At 39.6% G+C, this 13,935-nt stretch overlaps 1 protein-coding gene across 4 annotated transcripts in view; it reads right to left on the bottom strand.

Moving 5' to 3' along the window:
• rbfox1 (RNA binding fox-1 homolog 1) overlaps window positions 1-13,935 on the bottom strand; it is a 554,543-nt gene that overhangs the window by 278,399 nt on the left and 262,209 nt on the right. The window contains exon 1 of one of the 4 annotated variants that reach the window (XM_033644553.2): window positions 10,393-10,771. The exons of the other annotated variants lie outside the window; for them this stretch is intronic. Coding sequence (XP_033500444.2) covers window positions 10,393-10,410 — 18 coding nt within the window. The 5' untranslated portion in view covers window positions 10,411-10,771. Of the gene's footprint in view, window positions 1-10,392; window positions 10,772-13,935 lie in introns of those variants that run through there. 4 annotated transcript variants of the gene reach the window in all.

The following is a 13,935-nucleotide window of genomic DNA, read 5'->3' as shown; positions in this document are numbered from 1 at the left end:
TGCAAGGCTTTTTGACTTGCAAACAAAAAAGAAATGACTCGCAAACAAAACTTTAGGATTTGCAAACAAAACTTTTGGATTTGCATTTTTTAATCAATCATTTTTTTTACTTGCAATAAAACATTTTTTGATTGCAATATTGATACTTTTGCTCTCAAATCTTTTTTTGATTGCAAAACCTACTCTGTTTGATTGAATAATAAAGAAACAAATGTAGCTCCATAGGAATAGGTTATTTTTACTATTTAATCGACAATAGAAGTGAGCCAAATGTGAGACAGAGTCATGAGAGTGTACAGAATTCTGCTCTTAATCATACATAGCAACCAACAGACAGGTTTTGTTTATATCAATTTAGGGGCTCTTGATATGAAAAAGATTGATAATTACTGCACTAGAGCATCAAATGTGCTCCCCCTGTTTGAGTAACATTTGGAAAAAAATACAGTCGCTAGCTGTTTTAGGAATCGCTAAAAAGCATATATAGTTAAATAATAATAAAACATACAGAAAGTACTACTGCAAATAAATACAATGACTTAAACACAGCAAAACACAAGACACATACATGTATCTGACAGTCCCATCTTATCTTACATAAATACATGAATGGACATGAGCTCTTAACAAAGCATTAGTTAGTGGTGGTATGGGTAGATTATGAAAGAATGGGCCCCTGGGAACAGATATGCAACCCCTCCCCCTCTCCTACATGGGAGCAAAACACAATTTGTGGTGGTCTTGCACCTTGTTTTTTTCTTTTTGTTCTTTTGCACCTTTTGTAATGATTGCGTGTCTCTTTGAGGTACTTTGTGTCTTTTGGAGTCGGTCTCTTTGTAGTAATTTTGTGTCATTGTGATTGTTTTACTACTTTTTGTAGTTATTTTGTGTCTTTTTGCAGTTCCTTTGTAGCTCTTTGTGGTCGTTTTGTGGCTTTTTGTGGTTACTTTGAGTCTCTTACTGGGCTTTACGTGTTAATCTAAGTGATATTTTGCAGGAGAAGTTTGGGACGGGGGTCGACATTTTTGTCCCTAGGCCTGTGCACAGTAGGCCCATTCAGTAATCAATCCATGGGTGGTGGGCATGGAATTTGTTAAAGTTATGTGCTGGCAACACAAAAACAATGCCAATGCAAAGTCAATGAGGATCTTTTGTCATGGTAGACACATGAATAAAGTATAAAAAGCAAGAAAGTCTGCATAGGGCAGGTAGGAGGGGTGGTGCATTATCCAAATAAACATGGAAGACTGAAGACTGTTGTTCTTGTTCTGTGTGAAACTGAAAGTCAACTTTCTGTGAGACCGTGTTGTATGTACACACTAATGTATAGATACACACACTCAGTATGAGCTTCTTGTGAAAGTTGCAGGTCAGTGACTGGGCCTCTTCAAAACAACCCTGAATCAAATGCTCTGGGTCCATTTATTGTAAAAATTCTCTGCACTGATTTGTTCTCCTCTGAAAAAATCCAGTGTATCCAAACTGTCCTTTCTCCCCCCACAGTATCAGTGCAGCACTGTGTTCGCCTTGCTGCAGTGCCTGCCATTAATACCCGTCAGCCAGGCTTGCTCCCACATCATATTTCTGCTGTTCTGCTGGAATATATGGAGTGCCTGTTCAGCCAGCACTCAGGAAGCCCTGCATAATTTACTACAAAACAGGAAACGTCATTTGTGTTCTGCACTGGTAGCCCTCCAAGCACAACCACACAGCCCAATTTACTCTCCTATACGTTCTACTGCCCATACAAAACCATAGCAATGTGATGTTTGATATGAATGTGCTGAGATGTTGGTGGAAGGTCTGTGAGACCTAAACACTTACTGCTTTATTAAAGCAACAAGCCCCAATATACAGAGAAATGTATCCAATAAAAAACATTCAGCAGGTCCAGAATGTGAATGATTGAGAATAAAGTGCAGTATTCCACTGGGTATGATCTTAAATTATTTGTGTTGTTGATAAATTACTTTTGCAAGGTATGTGAATGGTTTCAAAGTACATTATTTCAGTTTGTTACAGATGTTAAAATAATAATAATCTCAGATGGAACCAGACATCAATATAATGTCAGAAAGATGTTGGACTCTTACGTCAACGTTAAATTTTGCTTGGAATGAAAATTGGGTTGATGATCTTTTAAATATTTAAAAACATGACAATTACACATTGTGTGGACATCAATATTATTAGACGTTGGGTTTTGTTCTCTATACCTCACAACTAAATGTCATTATTTATGTCAAGATGTCACTGGCACAAGATGAAGATGTTGAATTTTGGTTACTTAACAGCAAAACCTAAACCAACAAAATATCAACATCATCTGTTGTATTCCACGCTAAATTGACATTGACATTAGACACTGGTCACCCAACTTCACAACCTATATTCAACTAAATATCAACATCTAGGGAATGCTGCCAAAATGGAAAGAACATATGTAATGTAACTGTTGGGGTACTTGTTTATAAATTATGCTGGAAAATTCATATTCATTCATTATGTAAATCAAAAGAACCAAACGCAATGCATCATTGTACAAAGATCAGGATCCATTCAATTGGATGGTGCTGTGTATTCTTGTTTATTGTTTCATACATTGACTTCTGTTCCCACAAAACCCCTATAAATCCAATTTTCATTCTAGAGTCACAAGATGTATTATCAAATTAGATTATTAGAAAAAAATAAACATTGATGCCTTGTTTATGAAATTACAAACATTCAAATTTAAAGATTGAATGGAAAATGTATTACCATCAAATATTATAACATGTTTGCAAAGAGAGGCAGCAAGTTTCTTCGATATGTATATTACACTGATAACTTTTACAGTCAGGACCAATAAAATAAAATGTAAAATAGTGCATTTCATTGTAAGGGGTGTATCTATTTTGAGAATGTAATAAATGAGACTGTTGTTTTGATAAGACCGGCGGCATTAGTCATTTCATCAAGTGTTCTAAGTTTAAGTGACAAAGCCCTCTAATGGCTATTGCAGGGCCAGTGTGGGACTCATTTTCAGCCCTGGAGTTTCATACCTCAGACCGGCCCACTTTAGATCACGACCTATTATAACCTTACATGTTAAGTCTACAATAGCGCACTGTTCTCTAAAGCCTTGTAATTCTGGGTTGCTTCACAATGTAGATTAACATGAGTGCACATCTCCAACATTATTCTTTACAACACAACATCCTTTTCAACATATCCTGTGATTTTCAGCCTTCTATGATTATATTTACCCTTTACAGCAGACACATCCTGACAGCTAAGAATATTACTGTCAGGTATTGTCCCCCCTCTATTAAATATGAAAGGAGGCTGAAAATCACAGGACATGTCTGTTCTGATGATACAAGTCAGCAGTCCTGAAATGTGTGTTTCTCTTCTTTAATACACATTCTACATCTCGGAGGTGACGTCTTTCCACATACGGGCTTCCTTCGCCTTTCAAACACGGCAGAGCTCCGTGGGAAACAGTAGGAGAGACACAGCCTGAGGGGGAACCGGGATCTGACACAACACCGGAGGGAGAAGCAGGTCCGTGGAGCTGTGCGCCGGACGAATAAACAAGCGCGTTATACCGAATGCGCGCTGCTTTGGGTTGTGAGCGCACATGACGTATGTCTACATTGAATGGGTTTGTGCGCTCAAAAGACGTTACATCTGAACGCCCCCCATGCACACAAACATCAGGGTGCGTCTGCAAAAAAAAAAAAAAAGAGCTGCCAGTGGAGGCAGCTCAGGGACAGCGGTAGCAGCAGACGTGATACCCGGTGCCATGACTGAACACGGCCCAATAAAAAAAAAAAAAATTACTGAACACCGGCTCTTGTCAGACCGGCCCACCGGGAATTTTCCCGGTCCTCCCAATTAGCCACTCCGGGCCTGACAGGAGCAAAAGAGGAGGCCAGATGATGTTACAGAGTGTTATTTAAACCCAAAACCATTATCTTTCCTTGATCTAGATCAAGTCAGGGTTGTGCCTAAACCTAACCAAACCTCAACCATAGTGCTGTCACATGAACACAATAAACACACACAATGAACTAATTTATTTTGCATTTCAGAAAATGCTCCTTTGTGTTATTATGAAGGGCATAGACAAGCAACGTATTTTGTAATTTAATTTGACTTTCTGATCAGTTTTGGCATTCTTCATCTTCACCTCATCCATTATTTACTGTGGCGGCTGTGGCTGTGGAGGTAGAGCGAGTTGAGTGGGTCGTCCACCAATCAGAAGATCAGCGGTTCATTCCCCGGCTCCTCCTGTCTGCATGCCGAAGTGTCCTTGAGCAAAATACAAGATACAATTGCTCCTGATGATGCTTCCATTGGTGTGTGAGTGACTTAAAAAAACTCAGTAGCAGGTGGCACCTTGTATGGTAGTCTCGGCCATCAGTTTGTGAATGGGTGAATGTGACTCGTAGTGTAAAAAGCGCTTTGAGTGGTCGGATGACCAGAAAGGTGCAGGTCCATTTACTTAAATCAGGAAATCTTGGAGCATTATTGCTTACATCACTGGTAGGCTGATAGCAGCCTGTGGGCCAAATCTGGCCCTTCAATAAAACATTGTCTTGTGATGAAAACTGAGGTTTTCTCTTTCACAGTCTGTATAAAAACTTTTCTATTGAAGGTTGGTAACAGTGTAAATAAGTGTACTCAGTAAAGTGCAAATTTCCGCCAAGCAGCCCACTTCCAACTGCAAGCTGGATCACACCAGAGCTGATCACGGCCACTCTAGACAATGCCTGTGTTTTTAGCCGATGTATCGCAACACATTTCAGAAGATAAGATATTATTATGGAGATGAATGTATTGTTAATAACTAAAACACAGCCACAAACATTTGATCCATGTTGTTCATAACTAGATCTTTAATGGTATAATCTTTCTCTGTAGGCTACAGAACAACAAAGCAGGACCATTCTACCATTACTAACGGTAGAAGCACAAATATCAAGCAAAAATGACCAAAATCAATCAAATATGCAAGTCTACAAAATGGGGCACACAAAATGCACTGCTTCTGAAACGCTCCTGGTGTGGTACGACACCATGCAGCAAACAGAACAAAACCGGGTCACAGTCAGGGCAACTGGAACATGACGCATCAGTGCTCAGTTGAATTGTCCCTTCCAGTTCCCTTATACTCAAGATGGTGGAAGAGATAACAATCATGGGATTTATTCATCTTGTAATGTGCCTAACTTCAGTGGATCATAACATTCTGGGGTATGGAATACCTGCAAATACTCTGATTCAAAATGAGACCAAACTTTTCTATGGTTGCCAGTTTTCAAGCCACAGCGGAGGCCAAAATATGGTCTGCAACAGACAGTAAGGCTCGACGGTAGTCAGGATGATCTCTGAAAAACTTGCAGCCCCCGCCTGCTGGTCAGGTTTTTCAACATTTTTGAATCACCACAACCCCGAGACGTCCTTGAGCATACGGTCATAAATGTGCACACAAAATATTAGGTTGATTGATCCAGTAGTTTGTGAGAGTAACTGCTGACAGACAGATACACACACTCATAAACGCACATATGCACACACATGACCAAACGCATCATCCGTTCCAGGCTTACATCTGATAGAGACAATAACAAGCTTGTGCAAACTCCAGTAAACATAGCAAGTCATGCAAATATCACTTATTGGTAGCAGTATAACACACAAAATAACAAAAAACACAAAATTTCACAAAATAGAACTTTGTTAGCATTTATTAGCTTACATGAAAAAAATTACATCTGCCCTCAAAAAACAAGTTTTATAATATTTTTTTTCTTAAATAATAATAATAAATTTTATTACTAAAAAATAAAATATCCACCCAAATAAACAATGCTGAAAAAAAAAATCCACGGTTGAACCTAGCTGCTGACCTGTGGCCTGTATATTATTAATATATTATTTGTCACGCGTTAATCCTCTATGAGGTAAAAATTGCAGACTTGTGCAGATGTGGATGGTATTACATTTTTAACCTCTTATTCAGGCAGCATCTTTTATTACATTTCGCCGTCTGATTTATTACACTGGGTTGCTTATTGCCATTTATTCTATTCAGATGCTATTCCATTTCATTCTTTTGTCATTATGCAGCTGCTAAAACTCTTCTTCTGGATATTTTCTCTATAATATCTTCAAATCAATATCAACAAATGCAAGCCGTCCCTCCAGTGTATGTCACAGCTAAATCTTTTTGACATTTTTATGAAGCGCAGCCCCACATCACAAGCAGCAGCCTTCAAATTGAATATTGATTTTAATGATCTCTTCTTTGGGGCTGCAAGAGTTTGAATCTTAATAAAGCGGAGAGAAATGCGGCGCATTCTCAATTTCAAGAAAACTTTATACAGAGCCCTTGGGAAATTCAATGGTAATGTGATAGATTTGTTGGGTTCCTCATTCATGAAACAGATTCCAATGAACTTTTTAAAGCGTGGGGAATCTTTTTGCAAATTTGTTTCGGTCTCTCTGGGGCAGCAGTCTACTTTATGCTGGGGCTGTAATCTCAATTAAATATGAACTCTTCAAATGAAGTGTACTGCTGCATAGAGGATAGGACTTACTAAAAAAAGTATCAAGCCTTCTTTCATTAAAGGTGGCCTAATATTTCTCAGTTAACATGTTCCCTCTGCCAAAGCCCTTGAGTCAGTAGGCACACAGAAATTAGAAGACATCTGAAGGGGAGAATTCCATTAATTATTTTTTTCTAAAATGTAATTATTATGGGGTGTTTTCATGATGGGTAGACTTCGGAATGATATTATGGGAAAAAATATTAGTAGGTGATGTGAAACAATCAGAAGCAGCAAAGGTTCAACATGAGGACCTTCTGATAATGAGACAACAGTGTGAACCTGTGACCCCAATCCTGTCTCTACGAAACACCTTTATATTACACACATTGCTTCCCTGAATACGTTTGGAGAGGAACATAATTTATTAAGTTATGTTACCAGGCAGTGTGTTTTCCAATCCAGTAATGTAATGCTCTATGTGTCAGAGAAGTCAGAAGGAGGAGGTCACAGGGATGGTTGGATATACAAAGCTCAGACCTTTGACACTGGAGACAAGCAGGTCAGGTAAGAGCAAACCCAGGTTTATACTTCTGCGTTGAATCACCACTAAACCTACACTGTAGGGTCTGTGTAGATGCATAATCTATGCCATAGCCTGACATGCACTAAACTGCAAAAAAAAGGTTTTCCTCAGGGGAAACAAAGTTTTTATTTACTTTAATTTCACAGATACAAACAACAAATTGTCAAGACAATAAAGTCGCCATAAAATAGCATTTGAGGTCTTGTGTTTGATTTATCGCAGCTTCATATGAGTAGAAGAAAAGTCTGCTAGCCATTAGGCTAATCTAGGAAATCTTAAGAAATGTCTCAAATAAGGGCGTTGGTGGCTTAGTGGTAGAGCAGGAGCCCCATGTATAAGGCTGTTGCTGCAGCGGCCTGGGATCGAGTCCAGCCTGTGGCCCTTTGCTGCATGTCATCCCCCCTCTCTCTCCCCCCTTCACACTTAACTGTCCTGTTCATTAAAGGCAAAAAATACCCAAAAAATATCCCCCCAAAAAAAAGAAATGTCTCAAATAGAGGCTTACTAATAATGTTAGCATGTTGTTATGTGCTGAAAACATGTCTAGAATAAGGCAGCTGTTTTGTAGGTGACTCTTATGAGTTATAAGCCAAATTTTGTAATGCTATCTTTACTAAATGTTGCTGCTTTTTCTGGCTCCATGTAAGTAGCCTAAAGAAAAATTCTGTTAGCCACTAGGCTAATTTATGTGACTAAATGTCATAGGCTTATGCTAATAACCAGTAGCAAACAGTTGTTTTGTCTTTGAACCTTGCAAGTTATAATGGAGCAGAATTTTGTACTTATGTTAAATTGTGTTGGTATTAAGCCATTTTTTATGTGTTGTAATTGTGTCTTCTCAGAAAGTCAACACAGAAGCATAGAAACCCAACTGCCAACTAGTGTTTTGGAGGTGTAACTGCAGCGCAACGCAGACACATCACCTCACAAATAAAAATTCTCATAAGGGCATTGGTCACTTGTGTAGGCTACAGCGTAGGCTTTGCGTAGACATACCACTATAAATCAGACTTCAGGGATCTGGTCTGCCTTTGCTGCAAAATCTTGTTCAAAAGCTCTGTCACACTGATGCACGTCTAGTGCAAATAACATGTACAGCCTGCTTTTACTCAGTTAAGACGAATGCGGAGTGTGGGCAAAGGTAGACAAGCTGCCATTAATTTAGTGGCGTGTCACTTGTAAACCCACATAAAATTGTAATGTATGGACATACATTTACACTTAAATACTTCTGCATTTAAATCTGTCAAGCAACTCTTGTAGGACCAGTTATATGTTGAAGTTATGATCTACAAAACTTAAACACTTCAACAACTTTTTTTGGTCAGTTCTCTGGAAACTTTTCAGGAAAACAAACAGACAGAAATAGTCTCTGCTCCATTATATCAATTTTACTTTAAAAAAAATCACCATTAAATCGTCATGTTTCAATAACACTAACTAACTAGTGGACTGAGCCATGCGCAACACACTGATTTGCTCAGACCAAACTTGCACCACTCTGTCTCTCACTATCTCTCTCTCGCTCTCTCTCACTCACACACACGCGCACACACCCACACACACACACACAACAATTTTTGACAATGGCCATGTCTGTGGCTAGCCCCACCTTACCGTGCACACTTTGCTGATTTTCAGCCACCTGATGAATGGTGTTTGGCTTCTCGCCGAGCCATGAGCTCTTCGTCCATCAGCTCGCAGAGGTCCTTGCCATGTTAGTGACATAAACCCCCTCAATGACGCGTTTTGCATCTCCTACCCCTCTCCCCCCGGCATTTGCCAACACAGATAAAATTGAATTTTGTAATATGTAATTATGTATATCATTTTGCCTATAATGGTCTAATGGTGCCTACTATAGTTGTGCTTCATCTTAAATTTAAATAGTTCATCATTACGATTATGACTGATGATCACTGGCTGTTTTGGTGCCCCCTCCAGCCCTTGATGCCCTACGCACAGTGTGTGATGCGCGTGTATGTAGTGGCAGTGCTGCAATGGACAAAGCTGAAATCTGATCTTAAAATGCTGTTATTAGATTAATACAACTCGATTGCCTTCTGCCACAACAATGTCTCACAATTACTGTTCATACCAAAAAGGCATGGCTGTTAAATGCAGTGAGTGCATTAGATAGCTGCAATGAATGTCCAACATGCCTGAATCTATAAAAATATGTCACCATGGCAGCATGCCACTGCACTCAGTAATATCCTCAGGTCAGCATTATAAAGTTGGTCAGACACTCCCATATGACCAACTCACAGTTGGCACTGTGCTTTGTGCAACTCAAGCATTACAACATACTGTACATCTAACACAGCACCACCATTTTATGATTGGGAATGCAGCATCATCCCTACGACAAAGAAGAACAAGGCAGGCAGCACAGATAATCAGAGTGGATATAAGCAAACCCCCAAGTTAGATTGTGGAAAGAGGATGATACGCTGTAGCCCTATACAGGATACTGTAACAGTCACATTAATCAGAAAATGTGAGACAAAAAGTAAAGGAATGCAGTTGCACTGAGGACTTGACCTCAATGTTGCAATGGCCATGATCGGAACATCTTGTTAGGAAATGAAACTTTCATTTGACTTAATTTTCCCGATGTTCATGGTAACTGGCTGCATTTATTAAGGCCTAGAGCTTATATTCGCGTCATTTTACAATTTGCCTCTCATTCACTCATTCACACACACACACTCAACCACCAACAGCTACCATGCAATGTGCTGGCCTGACCATTGGGAGCAATTGGGGTTTGGTGTCTTGCCTAAGGACACTTCCCAATCTCATTTATTTATTTTATTATTTATTTATTATTTGAAATGTGTATGCTTGTGTTTCTTCTCCGTTTGTGTGTTTGTGTGTTAAATACTACATGACGTACTGAAATGAAGACATGCTCTCAGGCCAGAGTTACAAGGGGTCGTGGTTGAAATTTTCCCCTATCAAATGGGACAAAAGTTATCCTGATAATTGCTACTTGTAACATCCACATTCACATCTTAAGCAATTATCCTGTTTGTAATACGCAGCAGACAACACCTTCCTTACAAAGTAGTTTTGATAATCACTAAAGACTGATCAACCTGAAACACTTCCTGCAGCACATTTACAATAAAGCAAATACATGAAGGAAACACTAAAAAAGCAAATTACGAACACACACACACACACGCACACACACACACACACACACACACACACCCACACCCACACCCACACACACACACAGTATTTCACACGGATAGAACTTACCCACAGATACATCATCATGGTTACTGGACAGCTGAGTGCCTTCCCCTGCAGCACCGAAACAGACTCCTCCTTTGCTTTAAACACAAGTTGTGCAACCTACTGCGTATCCCTCGGTCACCAGCTCACCATCACAGTCAGTGTGTGCCAACTGTTCTTGGATTGGGAAGATGCCTCTGACCCTTTTTTTATTTTCCCTTTGACTTCTCTTTCTTCCTCTCCGCTCCTTTTGTGTAAAATCCTGCTTAGCCACCACTTCTCAGTGAGTGTGTACTTCAGTATGCGCGTGTGTGTGTGTGTATGTGTGTGAGGGAGAATGAGGGAGCCTAATGACTAAATCTACTCTATGCAGCAGGAGGCTACGGTATACCACCGCACAATGAAAGCGAAAGAGGGAGACAGAAGAGGAGAGGTGGAGAAAAAGACACTCTCTCACACACACACACACACACACACACACACACACACACACACAAAAAAAAAGTGTACACTCAGCTGAAGTGTTCTTGTAAATAGCTGTTAGTAGCTCGCTCAAGCTCTTTCTGATGTGGGCTTCTAGTAGTGTATCAAACTGGGCTGCTCACATCTTATAGTAGATACAACAAATTCTAACAGGGCAAGCAGTACAGATGATCAGAGTGGATATACACACACTTAATTAATGCTTTTATTAAAAGTACCAGTGTATTAGGGTCCTAGGGGACCCCCAGTCAAAAGCATCCCATTCTGCCTATGCAGTTTTAACACTAAAACCACCAGGGGTCACTGAATACCTAAAACAGCCGGCAGGTAAAATATCGGGAACTTTATTATCCTTTGATTCATCTAAACTTGGCTAAGTCCTGGACAGCACCATTCAACCAGGCGAATCTTTAGTGAATCTATGTGCTGATCTGACAGAGTAGAGGACTGCGGTTAGAGAGGTAGAGGAGGTGTGTGCTTTAGCCTATGCTGGTTTCACACTACACAATATCAGCCCAATTACAGCCCGACGCAACGTGGTACAGTGTGGGCTCGGAACGTGAACGACAATGAGTGTTCTTCATCAAAGCCGTCACTTTAAACCAATAGAAACACAGAGCAATGTGCTGCCGTCGATAACTGTATGGCAACAACACCCCAGTCTTTTTCATATATCCTCTAGGGATGTTACCAGGACAGAGTAAAAAGGGAAAAACATGACATGAAACAGCAGAGGCACTTTAGCAACCTGGTGAGTACTGCCATTAGCATCAAGCTAGCAGAGAATGTTATTTCTTCATAATGGAGAAGGATATAAAGAAATAAAAATGTTAATATAGTGGCAGGACTTTTACTAATCACAAATGCAGAAGGTACCAGCTTCATTTGAAACACACTGCATTAGAAACAGGCCTTTATATCTCATTCCCTTTGTATGTTTCTATTTTTCTTTTAATCCGCTTCTCTTTGCCCTGTTTAAGTTAATACAACGCGCTGTCATTTTAAACTCAACACTTCCTGTATCTGTTTAAAATTAAAAGGCCATTACAATTTTGGTTGAGAAAATCCCTTCATTTTCTAAACAGACTTTTATTGTGAAACATTTACAGGAACTTGAGGAGGATTCGGTGACTTGCATAGAGTTTGCATGCGGTACTTCAAATGTATCTCCTGCCATCTGATGGGGCTTTTTATGTTACCACAATAATAGTTCAGCTGGGACATGAACAGCCATTGTAACTAAATAATAGTAATTATAATAAAAATAGGACAAAAATAATGCAATGACATCACGCACAGCAAGATTTCTTGACTCTACAATTGGCTAATCTAACATAGTGCTTGTATGAACAGACAAAAATGTTGTGTAGTGTTAATCTGCCATTACAGTGAATGGAGGACTGGTGTGATGGTGGAAATGTGAGTCCTGTTCCTGCTGCGGATCACTTCTATATGCTGTTCAGAGGCTGCTGCAGAGCAGCTCTGCTCATCTTCCGGAGAAGGGATGAAACAGTCATCTTGTTGGGGTCAAGATGTGTTGACAGGTTAATCATTGCACAATTAGAAACCATACATTACCAAAAAGTTCAAAATTACAGTGCACACAAGTTCAAGGAGCTGACAGGACACATTTTACTGGAGGTGTACCTAGTATAATTCCATGTGACAAATCATTGATTGATTGATTGATTGATTGATTGATTGATAATCCTTTCCAGGGAGTCCTGTGTACATACATTAACAGCACAAACGATAGACACACTTCAGTGCAGCTAGGGTCTAAACACAATCATAAAGAAGTTGAGTAATGGTGTAGTTGCTACAAGCACATATTGTACTGCAAGAATGGACATGTTTTCACTGAACATTTTCTGGAAACATTCCATGTAAAAAAAATTTGGTAAAATGCTAGATATGCTAATTGACAACATTCCCTTATTATGTTCATTGAAAAATTAATCCAGTCAGCACAAATCAACAATTTTGCTTGCCTGTGTGTGCACATACGTGTCAGTGTGTGTTGAGTGCACACGTTTCTGTGTGTGTGCGCATCGGGGCGAAACTCGTGTGTGCGACCATGTAGAGACAGAAATGACATGTCGTCATGTAAATAAGATGAATAACATAAGGCTATTTAGTTTGTTTAATAAAATGACAAGGTATAGACCTGTTCTATAGGAAAGGTAAAGTTAAATGATTTCTGTTGTGAACTGGTGCTATGTAGAAAATAAATCAAATAAAATGAACTTGACCTTAAAGGGGGGGGCGGGGCTTGCCGCTGGGGGGGCAGGGCACTCCCAACATAATGGTAGGGTAAACACTGAAAATAATAATAATAATAATAATAATAACAAAAAGGAACACTCGTTGAAATGCAATGTTGAAATGCTCACAACTGTCAACATAAAATCTTCAGTCTTGAAAACTCACACCTACACTAGTGCCTTAACCAATGATGAGAGGTCACAAGTAGATGTTGTTTTACTTCACAAGCCAAAAAGGTTGGAAAACACTGTCTTATTTACCAGGAAAACAGGCAAGTGTTAAAACGATGCAAGGGTTGCACAGGAGTGTGTTGTTTTATGTACTGTGACACCGAGGCGAGATGCCTGCCAAGCTTCAGACCACTGCAGATGACTGTTCAAGACCAACAAACAACAAAACCAGTTGTGTTTTGTGACCCGTCACTGTTTTTCCAGTGTCCATAGTGGCACAAAAAGCAGGTATTTTACGCCGAAACATTATCCTTTCCCAACTACAACTACAAGTGTTTTTTGCACCTAAATCTAACAACACATAAACCACAGTGTTGTTGAATTGTGATTGTTTTTTTTGTTTGGTTTTTTTTGCAATGATAGACGAAGTAAAGGCAGTGGGATCACTGAAACCTTGCCAGCTTCCCACTAGAGAACATGGCTGCGCATAGGTATGTATGACTAAGCCAGAGGAAATAAAACCTGTTTTTTTTTTTTTTTAACCAGCTCGTAAAATACCAACGCTTTGTCATGCCCCTCGGCATCTCATGGTGACGCACAGGGCACCCTTTAGCACTTTAGGTTAGGTTTACGCAACAAATCTATTTGG

The sequence above is a fragment of the Epinephelus lanceolatus genome, chromosome 18 (genome assembly GCF_041903045.1).
Source record: "Epinephelus lanceolatus isolate andai-2023 chromosome 18, ASM4190304v1, whole genome shotgun sequence".
Taxonomy (NCBI): Eukaryota; Metazoa; Chordata; class Actinopteri; order Perciformes; family Serranidae; genus Epinephelus; species Epinephelus lanceolatus.
Note: the sequence above shows the minus strand (reverse complement) of the source record. Positions and strands in the feature narration are given on the sequence as shown.